Raw genomic sequence first — 18,753 nt, 5'->3', positions numbered from 1 at the left:
TTGTGGCTACTAGGGGTTAGAGCTTGTGTGCTTACCAAAACTGTTACTGAGACAAGTGCGCAGTGTGGGAAAGAGGCGCGGACGGAAGTGGTAAATAAAATAATGAGCGGGCCACGTGCGGACTCACCGCTCACCTCCTGCTGTGCGGCCTGGTTCCTTACAGGCCACGGACCGGTACCGGTCCGTGGCCCGGGGGATGGGGACCCCTGCTCTAGAGAGTTCAAGAAGGGAGGTGCGGCTAGGGCGGAGCCAAGCTGCGTCGAGGGGGCTGCCGGTTCTGGGAGTGGACTCATGTCTTATGGCGCGGCCGGACAATAGTTGGCTGTCCCAGTCGATGCCGTCGGTGCAACGCGGACAGGGTCGTGTCTGGGATGGGGTGCGCAGTAGCGGGGTCGTGCGTGAGAGAGAAGGAGGTGGCCCAAGTTGTGGTGTGAGCTCGGCAACAGCAACAAATAAAAAGGGCAGAGTGGTGCCTCCTGCGACCACCTCATCTCCGGCTGACTATGTGTGCAATGCACGCTACCCACACGCACAGACGACACTAGTGCAATAAACCCACTCCGGACGATATCGTATTCTCTTGTCTTGTCTTTATTCGTTTCTTTTCCCCGTTCACAGCTCTCTCTCACACTGGGTTCCTTTTCCTGTTCCTTTTCCCGTTACTCGCGTTACTCCCGTTACCCGAGCGTGGCGTTCGCTCGCTTCCCTTGCCCCCTCACACCGCTGGATAACGGCGTTCGGGAGACACAAAACATAGTCTCTCCTTCAAGCTCTTCACACTGACCCTGAACTGTCTCTCTTCACCCCTTATATCACCTGGCTCACGTGATGCCACGCAGCCAATCATGAGCCTCTCCCATGGAACCTTCTCGATGTTGCTATACAGCCCCAGGGCTACGCCATTGGCTCGACGTCCCATTGACTGCGGGCTGAGGCCGGCAGAGCCTATCACCATCGCCCAGTTACCCCCAGGTGCATCCTCATATTACACTAGTTTAAGGTTTTATCTTACATTGAGTGGATGAGTTGTGCTTAATTGGACAAGTTGTTGGGAGATGATTATGCAAATAACATTAAGCTCTCGCTATGCACAACGTGAGAGAACACAATGGGACTGAGGAGCAGAAAGGATGCTGGGGATACATGCGATGATGGTTGCGCATGTATAGTGTTCATCGCGGAGGCACACACTTGACTTGGAGGCAACACGTTAATTACACAGCCCCAACAGGGCCAACTACATCAACGTACACACGTTAACTAGACCCCAACAGTTAACTACATAACCGGGTCAGTCAGTAACATCCTGACTGACCCACGATGCCAAGCGGAGACCGAAGATCGGAAAGACGTAGCGCCGAGGGTTGATTCCAGAGAACAGCTCGGATCGGGGTTCGGGACTCGACCTTTATCGGCCGCGGCGTGGCCGGGCTTTGCCCTTGGCCACGCCCCCTTCCAGATCCTTCCTGAAGACTTGCCCCCTACATCACATGTCCCTCTCCTCTCCTTTTGGTCCCCCCTTGCCACCTCGTCCGGTTGCGTGCCCTCTCGGGGTCACCCAAGCTGTCATGTCCTCACTCGACCCCTCTCTCACTATCACCAGGAATTTGCCCCCTAGGGCCCACTTCCATTGCATACCCACTCTGGTGCCCGAGAGAGGCCCAAGACACACAGCTCAACTCTTGTGACAGTAGCGGGTGCTAAATGCCATAATAACTCCATTGATGTCACTACAAATGCGTGAAATACGAGTTGTGCGTTTCCTATACGAAGCTGAACTCGAGTAAAAAATTACGTAATGACGTATGTGCAGGGGAATTTTACGTTGAGTTCCTCAAAAATGTAAGAACGTATATCAGGGACCCGTTGTAAATATAACATTTCATATTTTATTCCTTTATTTTAAATAATACGGTAATTTGTATTTTTCATGTAAAAAAGTAGAGGCACGTCTCATTACGCAAGACGCGCCTGTACTTTCAATCAGACCCTGCTAATATATCACTCAAGACAAATGCACTGAAACTTAGTTTCCCCTGCTTCTGGTATTGCGAGTCGATCTTCTTCCCATGATGTGTGCCGGTTTTCTTCTATCTCAGGAAGCGGCAACCCTACTCAGGACAGACGTAGGCCAGGAGGAGCTTGATCTCGTTGTGGATGATGACAGGCTCAGGGTGCATGTTGTCCGGGAGACGGTGGGCCGCCGTCATTTCCCAGGCGTCCAAGATCACCACGGGCAACCCCGCCATGAGACGGCGCATGACGAGGTCCAGTTGAAGAGAGAGCCAATCTGACTGGAAGACCGAGTGGTAGCTGGTGTTGGCCGACTTGAAGACGACCAGCGTCCCGGGGGCTCGCTTCAGCAGGCGAATGACCGCGGCACGAATACCCCTGATGCGAGTGACGTAGAAAGACACGGGGAACCCCGTGAAGTGAGCCCACACGCTGATTCCGACCACCGTGTCTTTCCCACCTGGGTTGTGGGACACAGACACGGACATGGGGATGTCACAACACGGATACACACACAGCAACGCAGACAGAAAGGCATTTCCCAGGTGTTGGTGACCTGGCTGTTGTTGCACTGTTAATGAGCAGATAGAACCTTGTTTTCCAAAGCCATGGAGTTTGCTGCATATTGATCGCAGCGTCACAATGTTAGCGTCGGTTGCGGGTGTTTTTGCTCATCTAGCACGTTTAAGTAATAATAGCTGCTTTCCAGTTAAGTTTTTCAGACGTTCCTGAATCAATGGTACAAGCACATGCACATCTAGTGTGACAACATTTGATTAAGAAAAACCTGCAGTGAGGTAATATACAGGTGGTGCCCACTTTTACAACAAAATGTGTTCCTGGAAAACCCGTCGTATATCAGATCATTGTAAATCAAACCATATTTCCCTATCATCATCATCACGATCTATGGGCAGATAGCCTGGATATATCCACTGCACATTTCGTAATTTTTTTCCACTTCCCTCTCTTGTGCTAATATGCTCAAGTAGTGCACAGCTTTCTAGCACCAATCTTTAATGTCGTTGTTCAGCCATTCTCTGTTAGGTCTTCCTCTCTTTCCGGTTCCTTCCATTTTTCAGAACCAGACACTTTTAATTGTCCTGTTGTTGTCCATCCTCCATGTGTGTCCAAATAGTGCCAATTTCCTTCTCACGACTGCCTGGATTATATCTTTTTCAATGTGCAACCTTTCGCTTACTCCTATGTTGGGCACACTTTGGGTCCAGTTTAGGTGCGGTATGCTTCTATAGCAATACATATTGAATGCCAATAACTGAAGTCTGTTAGTCTTTTTCAATGTCCAAGTCTCGTAAGCAATACAATACTGTACTGAACAGGCATGTCATTAAGATATTAGTTTGTTCTTGTAGCTGATTTTTTTGCTTCTGTAGTGCCTGAAAGTACGCGCCACACGCTGAAGTCGGTGTACACGCGCACGGCGTACAGTGGGAGCAAACGAAATCGAGGTGTTGTTGTTGCTAGGCGTGAGGAGAGGGCCGGAGACGGGTAGGGAGTGAATAAGGACACGGAGCGCTGATTGGCTGGGAGTTGTTGTTATCGAGATGTGAGGACGGTAGCAGGTGACAGTGAGTAATTAAGGACGCATGGCGCTGATTGGCCGAGAGGTTGCTGTTGTCGCTAAGTAGCGCCGCATTGTCTGGGAAAACATGCCAGGTGCCAGCGGGGCTGGGGGCGAGTGGCGTCGCGAGGGGATGCCTCAGATTAATTGAAGATTAATTGGCTCGGGGATAAAGAGAGGGGTTTTGGAGCAGACGGGAGTTCGCGCCTGGGAGGAGACAAGAGGATGTTGGAGTCGAAGCAGCGGGGCTAATAGCAGTGAAGAAGAGTAGGGTAGCAGTGGAGAAGTGTAGGGTAGCAGTGGAGAAGTGTAGGGTAGCAGTGGAGCAGTGTAGGGTAGCAGTGGAGATGCCAGCAGAAGCGGCTGGAATGAGACGACGAAGCCAGTAGGAAGCGGCGAGAGTGTGGGAGGAGAAGCTGATAGAGTTACGACGGAGTGTGATGGCGGAGCCGATAAAGAGCGGCTGAACTGTGACAGGAAGAGTGGAGAGGAGAGTCTACGGAGAGACGCGGAACGAGTGAGGCCGGCGGAATGCGGCGAGCGAGCGGAGAGCGCGGAGGAGAAATGTTGATCGGTGTTAGCTGGAGGAATGTTGTTCGGTGTTAGCTGGAGGAATGTTGATCGGTGTTAGCTGGAGGAATGTTGATCGGTGTTAGCTGGAGGAATGTTGATCGGTATACGCGAAATAAAAGGAGAGAGAAAAGCAAGAAGCTGTCGTGTCAAGTCGAGCACTACACTTCTCCAGATGTTATTGAATCCTGCAATTACTCCTTTTGCCTTCGTGATCCTCACTCTTATGTCTTTCGTGTAGTCATTGCCCCATGTAATTAAACTTCCCAAGTATGCAGAATCCTTTACATTCACAATCTTGCTGCTTTCTGGTATTCTTTCTCAATGCCCCCCCCCTTCCGAACACCACTGTCTTTGTCTTTTCCACGTTAATCCTCAGTGCTGCATACTTTCCTGACTCATGCAGCATATGAACAATTTCCTGCAGCACTACGCATATTGTTTCCATCAGAGATCTATGTCATTTAAGAATCTCAGCTTAGTTATTCTTCCTCCTTGCACAGACATTTCTGTGCCATTGTCCCGAATGGCGTCCACCACTCATTGCAAGTATGTGATGACGTTGTTTGGTGATAGTGGATCTCCCTGTCTCATACCTATTGTTGTTGGGAACCATTCTCCTTTTTCCTGTTCAAACTTTATTCCTGACTTTGACCTTTCACCTATATTCTGCAGAATCTGTGTCAGTCATTTTCCAACTCTGTATGATCTTAATATTGCTCACGTTATATCTTGCTTCATCGAATAAAATGCTTTATGGAAATCTATGCCAGCCTATTATTTTTATTTGCTTACTCTGCTATGAACTTTAACATCAAAAAAATTCTGTACTGAGTTCCTATCTTTCATATACTCTGCCTGTTAATTCGTCAAATAGTCCTCAATAGTACTATCATTGCTACCTTCCCCATGTGGCTCACTAGTGCAATAGTTCTGTAATGTTTACAATCGGTGAGATCTCCTTTCTTGGGAATCGTCACAAATATGGATTTTGTCAACTCTTCTGGTATTTTCCCTTCTCTTCATACTTACTTGCATAGCTCATGGATTTATTTTATAAGTTCCTTCCCTCCAGCTTTCATAATTTCTACGCTTATACCATCCACTCCTGGATTTTAGTTGTTCTTCAGATGTTTTATTGCCTTTTCTACTTCTTTGTACAAGATTTGATCATTTTCATCATCCCTTGGTGGTGGGAATATCTTTTCTAGTTCATCCAGCAGCTCTTCATTTTTTTGATCTGTATTCCTATACAATTTGCTGCAGTGCTCAGTCCATCTCTTCTTTTTGTCTCTGCTTCGTCCATCAAGATCTTACCGTCCTTGCCTTTTATTGCTGTTTGCCTTGGCTGCCACTCCCTATTTGTGCTCTAGACCAGTTTGTACACCTCCCTGGTCTTGTATTCTCCTGCGTAGTATTCATTCCTGCTTATAATTTTTTGCTGTTGCCCTTACCTCCTTGCATTGCTCTTTGTACTTAGTTGCCATCTTATCCGATTAATCTATCTTTAGCCTTTGTTTCTTTTCCTGTGCTAGTTCGAAGGTTGTCTCAGTTATACATTTTTTCGGGTTTTGCTACGAAGAATATTATATTCTTAGGTGTTTTCGGTAAAGTCACGTAGGTAAAACATCAAAATTAATAAAAATAATAAAATAAAAATAAAGATCACGACGTTTCGGAGGCAACACAAGTCTCCGTCATCAGGTGGGACAGTCACAGCCAGATCAGCTGCATCAAGTGAGGCAATGATTCAAGATGTAATCCCTTAAAAGCGAGTTGAGGGGGGGAGGAGAGGGGGGGGCTCATCAGAATGTGGTAGCCAATGAATGGAAAGTATCGGGAGAGAAGGGCCAACAAAAAGGTGGGCGACGGCGTGGAAGCTATTGTGCGCAAGCACAATAGCTTCTTCATTGTTTAGCCAGCATTGGTATAAACATACGCATTTCTTTTCTTTTCTATCATGTGTATCAGACCTCCCCCCTCCCCCCTCTCTGCCCAATGCGTTGGCGTGGGCAGCAGTGTGTTGCTTGCGCACAATAGCTTCCACGCCGTCGCCCACCTTTTTGTTGGCCCTTCTCTCCCGATACTTTCCATTCATTGGCTACCACATTCTGATGAGCCCCCCCCTCTCCTCCCCCCCTCAACTCGCTTTTAAGGGATTACATCTTGAATCATTGCCTCACTTGATGCAGCTGATCTGGCTGTGACTGTCCCACCTGATGACGGAGACTTGTGTTGCCTCCGAAACGTCGTGATCTTTATTTTTATTTTATTATTTTTATTAATTTTGACGTTTTACCTACGTGACTTTACCGAAAACACCTAAGAATATGATTCCTTGCAGTCACGAAAGCTTCAAGTCTAGAACGAAGAATATTGTTGCTTCTACTGCTTGGTACGCTATCTTATTGAGTGCGAATGCCTTGCTGTCTATGCTAAGGTGTTCAGATGTGCACCCCTGATTCTACTCGATATTTACTATTCATGTCCTCCTTATCTCCGCATTCTGGAGTCCCTCTATGTTCCTCTTCTTCTCATTACGTTCTGGATATACATTTTAGTTTTAGTCGTAGGTTGCATAGTACCAAGCTGTGGTCCAATTTCACATCAATCATTACCAGATCTATATGTCGATCATTACCAGATCTATAATATTCGTATTTTTTCCATCCAGTGCCCTCCATGTCTATTTTCTGCACTGTTTTTGTCTGAATTTCCCTGACCAGATCACTTCACACCCATTTATCTCCCCCGTTCCTGTTCATCTTATTTAGTTGTACACCTAAGACTGCCTGTACTTTTATTATTAATTTAGATTTTCGACTGACTACTGGAAGTGCCAGTCTGTATTCTCACAGGAACACAGACATGAACAAATTAAAAAACGGATAGACAAAACTCGCTTGGCTTGGATGTGCAAATGGAAAAAGAAAATACAACACTACATCTATTTGAAGGAGAGTATGGAGCCTGGGGTAGGGAAGCGAGGAGAGTGATAGGCATAGGTAAGAGGCTTCTTACCAGTTAGGCCGTCGATCTCGTTGGCCACGTAGTGGATGGCGGCCACGGGCCCGTGCTGTGTGAGGAAGGGGAGGCCCTGTGAGCGGAAGAGCAGGAACGTCTTGGCGGCCACGCTCACCGACATGAGCGGGCCCAGCACCGTGGGCGCGTTGATGTCGATGAACTGCATGTCTGAGAATGGCAAGCGAGTCATAGTGGTACTTTGCTGATGTTACGACGACATAATTCCCCTACTTATTAATGCAACATCAGTGTATGTTCTGGGCTGTGCAGGACAGCCCAGGTTGTATATTAATAGTAATTCTGAGTTTCTAAATTGTTGCTCTGTCTTTCTAGATCTTGTTTTGATGATTCCAAAAGTAGTCTCAAGGGAATACGTATTTTCTAATTGTTGAATTTGGTTGTGGGAATTGTTCTTAAACTCACCAGTGAGCTGAAACAACAATAATAGGCATGTTAGATGTTTATACACGTGACAATTTGTTTGGCTGTTTCATGTTGTGGAGGGTTCCTATTTCCACAGATTTGGTCAAATAATGACTCGAAGAGCTGTCTGTGTTTGATGCATTCCAAAGCACAGTTACCTACACACTCTTATACCAATCACCTGCAATGAGGCTTCATCACAAAGCCTGGGCTACAAGAGCTGGTCACTCGACCTACAATGATAGTAACTATAATAATGCCCGTTACCCATGAAACTAAGATTTTAACATTACAATCAAAGATGGCATTGGGTCAGAAGACAGAGGAATGGCATCAGCAACAGATTGTATGTGATGATGATAATGATCGTCAAAAGTGGAGGACTACCGCTGTCAGATGGTCCTGAACCCAGTCTGTACTGCCTCACAGCCAGTGTACTGCCTCACGGCAGGAGTGGGGGTGTGTGTATACAGGAATTTCCTGTTTGGAGGTTGAGTTTGGTCACGTGACCAGGAAGTTACGATTGGACATCCTCTCAACCACGCGGAGGGTATCAGCCATTACAGAGTACAAAATGGAGGCACAAATAACGTCTCCGTGAAGACAGGTGTATCTGTTCATTGTAGGACTTTAAAAAGCATTGTTTGTAAGTTCGTTTATGTTCTTATAGTACTGGGAATGCTGGTATAATGTTAGAATGACCGTTATAATGCTGTAAATGCCTTTATAATGCTGTTAAATTGTTACGTTAAATATGAGGCCTAGTTAACAACGAAGCCTGCCACTCACCTTGTGAATGTTACTTGTAATTGGATATGACAAGTCAGACTTGTACCCATGTAACCTTAAAGCGATATTGAGAGCAAGGATGACGAAATATCTCATCCAAAGTTTAGTGTTATGTGTGGTGCTGTAATTTAGGCTGCAGCATGGTGATTACACAATGTGCCCTTATTTAACACAGTAGCTTATTCTCTTGTATAGCTGTTCAGTACTAATGTGGGTGCCTGGTCCGTCTAGGATCTATTGTTGAGTTTCATGTTATCTAAGACAATGTTATGATGCTGTAGTGTTCATCCATTGTATTGATATTTAAAAGTATTAACAGATGCTGTGTTTGTGCTGTGTTTTTCCATCAGTTTTACCTCGTTCAATTCATTAAATACGTTTGGAGTCGGATGTTCACCCTGGCTCTGAAGGTTTATTGAATACGAGGTTATCTACTCGGATAGAGGTGCAACGCAGCGCACAGCGAAGCCGAGACACAGTGATCTTAGCAAAGTGGATGCACAGGAATTGAGAGACCCAGGAAAACAGCATAATATCTCCAGACATTCGTAGGAAATTCCTGCTAGATTGGGATATTTGACCAATTCCATGAATGACAATTTGGCATCTGACTTCAGAGTAAGTTCCTGCCATGTCTTCCATTAAAGCATTTCCCACTCTCCAACCGAGCCACAATGAGTCATACCGACGTGGCTCAATAAGGACCAAGTTGCTTTTCTACTGTAGAAGTCGAGCCGTGCCACTGGCGCACCACTGAATGAGCCCCACCCCTTGCCATACTTGGTCTCGAGCCAGAGTCAGATGTCTTGGGGGGTCAGCGTAGCGCGGCTTGGTTCTGGCTTATACCGTGAGGGCCTCGCTCTGACTCGACTTGGCTGTGGCAGTTGAAAGGGGGAATTGTAGACCAATGTTGCTCCCTACGCATGAGGCAAATTGAGCAGATAAAGCAATAGGATGATGAGGGGTTCATGCTGATGGTGAGGTTTTCATACCTGGAACGTGCGCAGTGAGGTGCTGAAACCATTGGCGGATAGTGGAGTCCCCGTACATGTAGAGTCTCTTTCCGCGCAGGCATGTGGCTAGGTCTTGAGGGGCCCGGAAGGGTCGCGCCCTGCAGGACAGCGACTCCCACTCATCGTTGAGGTAGAAGCCACTCAGAGAGGGCACCGGTGGCCTGGCATGCACGACCCAAGGCCGGCCGCTGAGAAGCACACATACACAAACACCCAATGTCATCACTTTTTTAAAATTTATAATTCTGAGAAATCTTACAAATCAAACTCACCGTGACACCCGTATTGACTTAAACTCAATTTCGATTTAAAGCCTCCGTGACTGCAGGGATTCATCTTCTTGGTTCTTTCGGTAAAATCACGTAGAAGGGAAATAATAAAATAATAAAAATAAAACATAATAAAATAATTCTCACGACGTTTCGGCCACAACGCAAGCAGCCGTCCTCAGGTGAAGAACAGGTCTGTCGGAAAGACAGTGTCTGAATGAACACCACCAGGCTTGGAAGCGTATATTTAAGCTGGGTTGGAGGGGGAAGAGCGCCTTGACAAAGGAAATAATTCTCACGAAACGTCGTGAGAATTATTTTATTATGTTTTATTTTTATTATTTTATTATTTCCCTTCTACGAGAAGACTTTAACTCAATATATATTTTTTATCACAACATTTATGATCGTATTACACTCATTGCCTGCCAGAGAATCTTGAAAATCTTTTCTGTACTCTGGCCCAACTAAGCAGGCCTGGCCACACTCTGGACATGCCCAGTTAAGGCTGCGTGGGACATGAAGTGCTCAACACTCACTGAAGTTGTGCAGTGATGACGACGACAACACCTTGATTTGACTTGGATCTCCGCTGATTCTCACCTTTGAGACTTCGCTGCATCACCCAGGAACAACGCACAAAAGAAATGGGTGGGGAATGGCCTAGGCAGATGGGATGCCACACCGGCAGGTAACGTGTAAGTTAAGACTCAGTCCATGCCTTTACAAATTGTGGAAATTGCTGTGTAGCTAGGATTGGTCTCGTCTGCCAAACTTCAAATAAAACACTTTCTGTTTGGCTGGAAGCAAACAGATTCAATAACATGAAAAGGTTTCCTCACAAACACAGGAAGGCACAACTCCCATCATGCCTTGTGAACGAATTATGGGATTACCACATTGCTTGTACAATGCACTCAGCCTTGTCCAGACCCCAGCTCAGGAGCTAAATGTGGCCATATTATTGCTTACATAACCAAAATGCAGTCGTAGAAAATGCAGTGCTGTCAGGATTGGGCTCGTCAGTCATGCAAACCAATTTACTGCTTTACTATTGATCTGAACTCATCATTTTGTTGCTACAACTATCAAGTAAAATGCATGGGGGAGTTTGTCAAACAGGAGAAGGGAGATGTCTGCTCTTACTTTCTGAAGAACTGCTCATCTTTCTTTGTGAGAATGTTTCTGAACCCTCTGTTCGAGTGAAATCGCAGGGAGTCGCAAGGCAGCGTCCTGGGCTTCTTGCAGAACCACATGTGTCCTGTCTCTGTGTCCCTGTACACGCACATCTTGGATTTCATCATTAAGCGCGGCACCGCGTTGCACTCGGTGGCCTCGCCTCTCGCTCCTTCCTTCTCAAAGTAGCCGGTAAAGAAGATCTTGTGGGGCACCGAGTCACGGAGGCGGCTGATGATGTGCACAGCCTCACTGGAGTGAACCAGCTTGACGTCCACGAGGGCCTCGCCTGGCCACGGCAGCACAACGCTCGCCGTGTACGAGCCGTTGTCGTGGTCCAGCACCGAGCCAAACGCGCCCGCCCGGAGCTTCTCTGAGTAGACTTTGATGCGAAAGTAGTCTCCGCCGTACCGCTTGTCCCTGCCGTGGTAGTCTCTGGCCTGCACGGCGAGGCGCAGCGTGTCACCCACCGTGAAGTTGCGTGTTCCGCCCAGCAGCCGGTAGCTCGTGGCCGCGGGGCTGGTGGACGACTCGAAGTTGAACGAGGACGTGGTGGGCGGGCTCGGCCACCGAAGGAGCTGCTGCAGGTCGTCCATCTCGGGGTCATGTGGCTCCGTGGTGGCACTTCTGGGGCCTGGTTCGGGCCTTGCATGGCGGGGAGGCTTTTGCAGGGGAGGGAGGCTCAGGGACACCTGGGAGGCAGTGCATGTACATCAAAGCATGACTAAATGAAGAATATGAGATAATTGAGTCAGTGAATGAGAGGAATTAGTAAATGTCTCGGCCTCGCTGTGCGCTTCGTTGCACCGCTATCCAAGTAGTTAACCTCGCATCTAATAAACCCTCAGAGCCAGGGTGAACATCTGCCTCCAAACGTCATTTATTGAATTGAACGAGGTAAAACTGACGGAAAAACACAGCACAAATACAGCGTATGTTAATATTTGGTAATATCAATAAAATGAATGAACTCTACATCATCATAACATTGCCTTAGATAACCTGAACTCCACAATAGATCCTGGATCGACCAGGCACCTAGATTAGTACTGAATAGCTATACAAGAGAATAAGCTGCTGTGTTAAATAAAGGCACATCGTGTAATCATCACACTGCCCCCAGATGTACAGTATTACACAAAACACTAAATTGTGGATGAGATATTTCGTCATCCTTGCTCTCAAGATCGCAATATAGTTACTTGGCTACAAGTTTGACTCGACTTATTCGATTGCAAGTAACATTCACAATAAGGCAAGTTTCAGGCTTCGTTGTTAACTAGGCCTCGTATTTATCATAACAATTTACCAGCATTATAAAGGCATTTACAGCATTATAATGGTCATTCTAACATTATAACAACATTCCCAGTATTATAAGAACATAACGAACTCACGACAATGCTTCTTAAAGTCCCACAATGGACAATAACAACTGGCTTCACTGGGACGCGATGTGTGCCGCCATCTTGAATTCTGTGTAATGGCGAAACCCTAGCCTCGTGGTTGAAAGGCTGTCAAATCGTAACTTATTGTTCACGTGACCAAACTCACCCTCAAAACAGGAAATTCCTGTGTACTCACCCCCACTCCCGCATGGAGCAAAACACCTGCCGTGAGGCAGAACAGTAATTGAATAAGGGAGGAATTAGCAAGTGAATGTAGCATGAATTAGAGAATTAGAAAATAATGCATACATGAAAGAATGAGTGACTGAGGGATAAATGAGTGAATTAAACGAATGACAGAAATGGATGAGTGATTGACTGAGAGATAAATAAGTGAATGCAGGAGGAATGAGTGAGTGAATGAGGGAATAATAAGTGAGCAAGTGCCAGTATAGTTAAGCGGCGTCTTATAGTTGTGTGGTATTGGGTTAAGTCGTGTAATTAAATGGTACATGGTAAGTCTTCGCTGAACGCATGTTCACACAACGAGTTTTGCTATAACGCGGTTCTTCCATGAGGAAACACTTTTTTCACAACGCGGAACAAACCGATTGTTATAACATAAGACGGTTTCTGAGCGATCGATGATGAACTACTTTGTTTACCTGCACGGCTGAGCCTCACAATATAGTACACGGAATGATAGTTACGCGGCGACGTACCCTCAGTTATTAATCCCGCCATCTCACTGTGTGTGCGTATGTCGCATCTTGCCAAACTTTATCGTTACATTATTCGTGGGGAATTTTTGTTACTTAACGCGTTTTTCGCTTAACGCGGCACTGTTCAGCAACGCATCTACCGCTTTAAACGAAGACTTACTCTACAACAGTGGTGTACAGTATACTGTTACGGTTTAGTGTAGTGATGTAGAGTATTCGTGTAGTGATGTGGTTGTAGTGGTTTGGTCTAGTGTGATGGAATCGTGTTACGTAGTGTGGTGAAATATTGTAGTTTACAGCAATGGTGTAGTTTGTATTGTAATGGTGCAATGATTCGGTTCAGTGGTGTCGTGGTGGTGTGGTGTAGTGTAGCGGTGTGGTATAGTAGTTCAAATTCTTTATTTGTCATGGGTGTATTGGTGTGATGAGTGTTTTGTTAGTTGGTCTGATAAGTGTGTGTGAATAAAGAAGCTGGCGAGTGCCACGTGAGTCGTGGGGTGATGTCTGCTGAGTTTCAGGAGAGGAGCGTGGTGTGAACAAAGTTGTGTCTGTTGATTACCAAGCGAGTGGTGAGGGGTCAGGTGTGTCTGCCGTGGTTCAGATGGATGACGGGTTAGTGGTGTCGTGGGAGCGCGTGAATGGTGAGGTGTCTGGTGAGTGGTGTCTAGTGAGGGTTACATGTTAGGTGAGTTGTTTGGGTGACTGGCAGTGATGTCAGGTGAGCATCTGGTGAGTGATAATTGATAATTGGTTTTTTACCCTTTTATCTGGCAACAAAACTGACACTTTTTTTTACAAACAGTCATGTTTGCATAGACCACAATACCTGCAGTCGGAATGAAAACAAAAAACATAACAGCTGTCTCGGGTGTGGACCAATCAACTTCAAGGACAGTGCATACATTATTAGAGTTATGTTTTTTTGTTTGCATTACAACTGCAGGTATTGTGGTCTATGCAAACATGACTCCTTGTAAAAAAAAGGTGTCAGTTTTGTTGCCAGATAAAAGGGTAAAAAAACAATTATCATATTTTTCTACTGGCAAATGAGGTTCCAATGGTGTCATCTGGTGAGTGTCAGGTGGTGAGTAGCGGTAGGTGTCTGGTGAGTGTTGAGAGTGGCCCAGATCCGTGGACTCACAACCAAAGCAAGGTTCTACCGCCTCACACCATGGCGATATATCGCAACAAACTCGATTAAACGCCAAACACGGCGATGACGCTGCGCGACGCCACGCAACAATCGCAACGAGCACGGAGGGCACAGAGTGCACGGTGAGGCGGAGCAGGAGACGTTCTCACGTTCATCACGAAGACGACGAGGGCGCTGAGAGCGAGGAGCGAGATGAGAAGCCACGACCTGAAGATCCGAGATGGAGGAAGACTCTTCGAGTCCATCTTCATCATTCAGCCCCGAGGAGGAGAGACGCGGGACTCTGCGTGCTCAGTCGTAACCTCAACCACTCGCCCCTCCTCCTCGCCCTCCTCCCTCTCACCCTCCGTCTCCCCTGCCCCTCCGTCGTCTCATTCGAACTTTGTCCAACCACACTACATCGTAGATCATCACAGGACTTGCGCACTAACTGATTTACCGACTCATCTATCCACTCGCCCGCCCGCTCACCGACTCACCGACCAATTCACCCACCCACCCACTCACCCATTCACCCACCCACTCACTCCCCTACCCACTCACTCACCTACCCACTCACCCACCCACTCAACACACTGCAAGTCACCTCACTTCTCTTGCCGCTTCTCCCCTCGCACGGCTCCGCTATGGAATTCACTCCTCCCACCATCGTCTCTTTCCCCAGTTCTTATAATAACCTTGCTCAATTCATGAAACGTGTCATCTCTTATCCATTAAACAAGCAGGCAATTTGACTCCGTTACACAGCTCTCCCTCCACATAAATGACGTATTTTCGCACATCCCATAAGCCACATGTCATTCTCTGGTAGTGTATAATTTAATCAGCATTGGTTCAACCAACACGAGCAAACTGTGGATGTGGCTTCAACGAACAGTGTCTCATCACCATTGCCGTCTCGCCTGATTAATAGTGACGTATGTTGCTGGCCGGGTTTGTCCTCAGCAACCGTGCTTTTAATAATAAATATATTTGCGCTGCCCACATTCCGAGCACGGCGCTTCCGTCTGTGCGTGCAGACATCTCGTCAGGGGTAATCCACATTAATCTCTCTCACCTCGACCCTGTGTGCGCGTCCTGTCTCCGTGACTTCTCCGTGACCCCACGTTTGCACGTGTACAGACACATCACCTCGCTTGTCCCGGTGACTCTCAAGAGGGTCTCGACTCATGTTCCAGTGTCTTCTTCGCTGCCTCCCCGTGACTCTGAGTTTCTCCCATTTGCGTCTCCCATTTGGGATTCATAGAGGGGGAGGCTGCGCTCCGGACCTGCCTGTGAACCTTTGACGCTTTACGGGGCTTCAAGGTGCACACAGCCTGATACAAGGATCCAGGCGCTGTCACCGCCACCCAGTGGTGAAAGGCCACTGTGGTTACTGTGTATATAAAGTTGACTATCGATTATCCGGGACGCGATAATCTGGTTTCCAACATTATTCGGCGGTCTGGATCGAATCCGGCGAAATCAGCAAAGCCGTTCAAGTCAGGCGATTGGCACCATGTGCATGACAAAAAAAAGTAACGATGCTTGATTTCAGTAGCAATATTTAATACAGTATATTATACAATACAACAATAAAAAAATGAAAATACTGCACGCATATACATTTTTCATGATTAACAACTACAGTAATGAAAACAGAAAATATAGAGTGCAATCCGGCGAAAAGTGCGTGTAAGTACACGATCACGTGAATGTGGCGATCATCCAATATGCATCGTTTAGACAAGAGCATAGTATTATTTGGGTCTTTGGGTAAGGTCACGTAGATAGGTTCAAATAAAATAACAAAATACCACGATGTGTGGGGGGGAGGCTGGGATCCCACACAGCCCCACCCCTTGAGGGCATGTTGGTATATAAGGCGGAGAGCGAGAGAGCTCGTGGCAGTCGTTGGGTACAGATCAAGATGAAGAGCCAGTGCAGACTGTAGGCCAGCTAGCTAGACCTGGAACTACCCTGACTCGCTGTTCTTGTAAGAGCCGAGCAGGGCAAGCCAGTGGCGACCTCAGAGCAGCGAGGTCTGATGTTCCTTGTAAGGGCCAGACTCGTGTGGCTGAGAGTCGGAACCTGCGCCGAAGCTGGGCCAGGTTAGCTAGCCTACATTTGGGGAAGGTCTGGGATAGAGGGAAGTAGGGAGTTAACGGGGAGCGTTAGCTGGGGAACACTTCCTCTAATAGACCAGGTGAAGAGGTCGATACCTCTTCGAGTGTTAGAGTCGTTACTCTGCTGTACTGAATTTAATTGTAATAAATACGTGTTGCCTCCATCAACTTCTCCTGCGTCACATACGCCCGTTACAACTGGAGTCAGAAGTGGTCCTGTCTGCACGAGATGGATACGAGGAAGACAGTTCGTGTCCACAACCCGGGCCAAAGTGACGACCATAAGGAGACGAGTCAGCAGGGTTCGGACGGGGAGTCGGAGGCGATGCTGACGCTACAACACCCATCGCGGCTGCCTGACATACCGCTACAGTTGGGGGGTGGGCTCCAGGACGCTCACTTCCCGCCATGCTTAGTTGCTGCTCGCCGCTGCCTCCATACTGGCGTAATTACCCAGTCCGGAGGAGGGGTAGCTGATGAACGCGGAAAAAATTTGGCACCAAACGGCGGCTCCCGCCAGCACCGCACCGCAAAGGTCGCAACCGGGTACCCGATACTCGTACTCTATCCAATACCCGTACCCGTACCCGGCCGGGTACGGGTACGGGTAGCCGTTTGCGACCCTGGTGTGGCCGGGTACGGGTACGGGTAGGCCGTGAGTCACTGGTGAGTAACTGTTTGTCACTCATTTCGGGTAGGGTACGGGTACGGGTAGGGAAAGGGTACCCTGGTACGGGTACCCATTTGCGACCCTGGTGCGGCCGGGTACGGGTACGGGTAAGGAATCAAAACCCGTTTGCGACCTCTGCCGCACCGCGACTTGGAAATTGGCGCCAAACGCAGGCTCCCACCATGGGCACCGCGATGCAGGTTGAATTTGGCGCCATTTTACCAACCAGTGCCCCGAGTGGTGGAGGCTAGGAGCACCACGTAGGAGAGGGTATCCAATCACCGCCTGCCACCTCATCTCTACGCGATAGACGTCGCCGCGACTAACCCGTGGCCTCTGCGGGAGGGGCCGCCATTTCACTGTACGGCGACGCTGAGCGGGAACATCGGGAGCTGGGAGCAGAGCAGACGTTCCAGCAGCGACTTCCCGTGTTGATGGCCTTTCAAGCAGAAGGAGGCGACTGGGGAGCTTTTCAACGGCGGTTCCTCGCTCACCAGGAGATGTCGGCAACTCCGAGGTCTGACCGCTCTACACTGCACGCAGCGCTTCAGCTGATGGCCAGGGTCTACGGACCGCCGTCTGCCAGTCGACACCACTTTTACAGTCGACGTAAGGGGGAGACGGAAACTCCTCTCGCCTACCGCACTGCACTTCTGGCTCTCACAGGTCCATGTAGTTGTGGAGCGTGTTGGTGCGCTTGGCCATGCCGTTGAAGTAGCTCTTCTTCTCATCGGGCGACAGCGTCTGGTAGAGCATCCACGATTCCTTGTGCTGCCCTTCAAGATGGTGGCGGTACTGATGCGGCAGGAACGGCTTCGTGAAGTACTTGATGTCGGTGCGGTTCTTGCGCTTGCGGCCCGAGTCGCCCGTCACCTCGACCACATCACGGCCTTGGTGAACACAGAACAAGCAACTACAGGACTGCGCGCCATTGGCCTCCGTCATGATGAGCTCCATCCCATACTGAAGGGTGTGTGAGGATTGGAACGGCGTCGCCACATTCTTCCCTCCCATGTTGCTGCAGCTGCAATGCTCGATATAACAATGCGGTACGTCTTGCCGCGGATTACGCAACTGCGCACTCCGCGCACTCACTAGTTTGTAGACGCAGCCAGGCTTAGTTTGTAGATATGTGGCGCTATTTATAGCGAATCTACAGTTTTAGGAGGCCTGATGTAAAGGCAACTTCACTTCTTTAATATTAATGAAAAATAAAGTGACTCTTACAATACATCTTGTTTGTTTCTATACTCACTATTATTACAATCCACTCAGTTTCTTTTATTAAAGATTCCACTAGGTGGCGACAAATAATATTGTTGACTGAAATGTGCTTACATATAATGACGAAAGCACGTTAGTGCGAGCCCTTCCCGGAAGCCATAGATAATGCATTGGAGCGCCCGCCGTTCGAAAAAAAACATCTTTGAATGTAAGTCTATGGGAACACTCTGGGCGATTCTCAGCCAGAGTGAAATCGCCCAAAAAGAGGCGGTACTCCACAGAACGTGACATGACGCTGATTGGACTATATCCAGAGGCACAGTAACGGCTAGCGTAACTCTGTGGTTGAATGACATTGGTGGTGCGTCACCCAATCGCCCTAATGAAGAAACCGCCCCTGCCCTCCATTCAAATGCTGACGCCTGCACTCCTCAGGGCGTTTCTCTGTGCTCCATCTCCATGCACCCCCATCGCGCGATCCTGCGACATGCTGCGCTGTTTTTCCTGCGCGATCCGGTCCTTCTCTTTGTCTCCGCTGTCTGTTATCTACTGTCCGATCACACTTCACTGCAGTCATGTTTTTACGTTCGATTGGTGCGTCAATTACGGGAGCAGTTCTTGCGTTCTCTACC

General features: G+C 48.0%; 1 protein-coding gene across 1 annotated transcript; it reads right to left on the bottom strand.

The window, feature by feature from the left end:
- Positions 1 to 573: 573 nt before the first annotated feature.
- Positions 574 to 14,440, bottom strand: LOC133342240 (NXPE family member 3-like). The gene is given in 7 exon segments (XM_061551269.1): positions 574 to 2,473; positions 7,187 to 7,357; positions 9,394 to 9,570; positions 9,573 to 9,602; positions 10,223 to 10,299; positions 10,830 to 11,551; positions 14,272 to 14,440. Coding segments are annotated over 7 exon segments (1,644 nt in total). The 5' UTR covers positions 14,377 to 14,440; the 3' UTR covers positions 574 to 2,111.
- Between the last annotated feature and the right edge of the window lie 4,313 nt (positions 14,441 to 18,753).

The sequence above is a fragment of the Lethenteron reissneri genome, chromosome 2, assembly GCF_015708825.2.
Source record: "Lethenteron reissneri isolate LAM-NWPU_2019-01 chromosome 2, ASM1570882v1, whole genome shotgun sequence".
In the NCBI taxonomy this organism is placed as follows: Eukaryota; Metazoa; Chordata; class Hyperoartia; order Petromyzontiformes; family Petromyzontidae; genus Lethenteron; species Lethenteron reissneri.
Note: the sequence above shows the minus strand (reverse complement) of the source record. Positions and strands in the feature narration are given on the sequence as shown.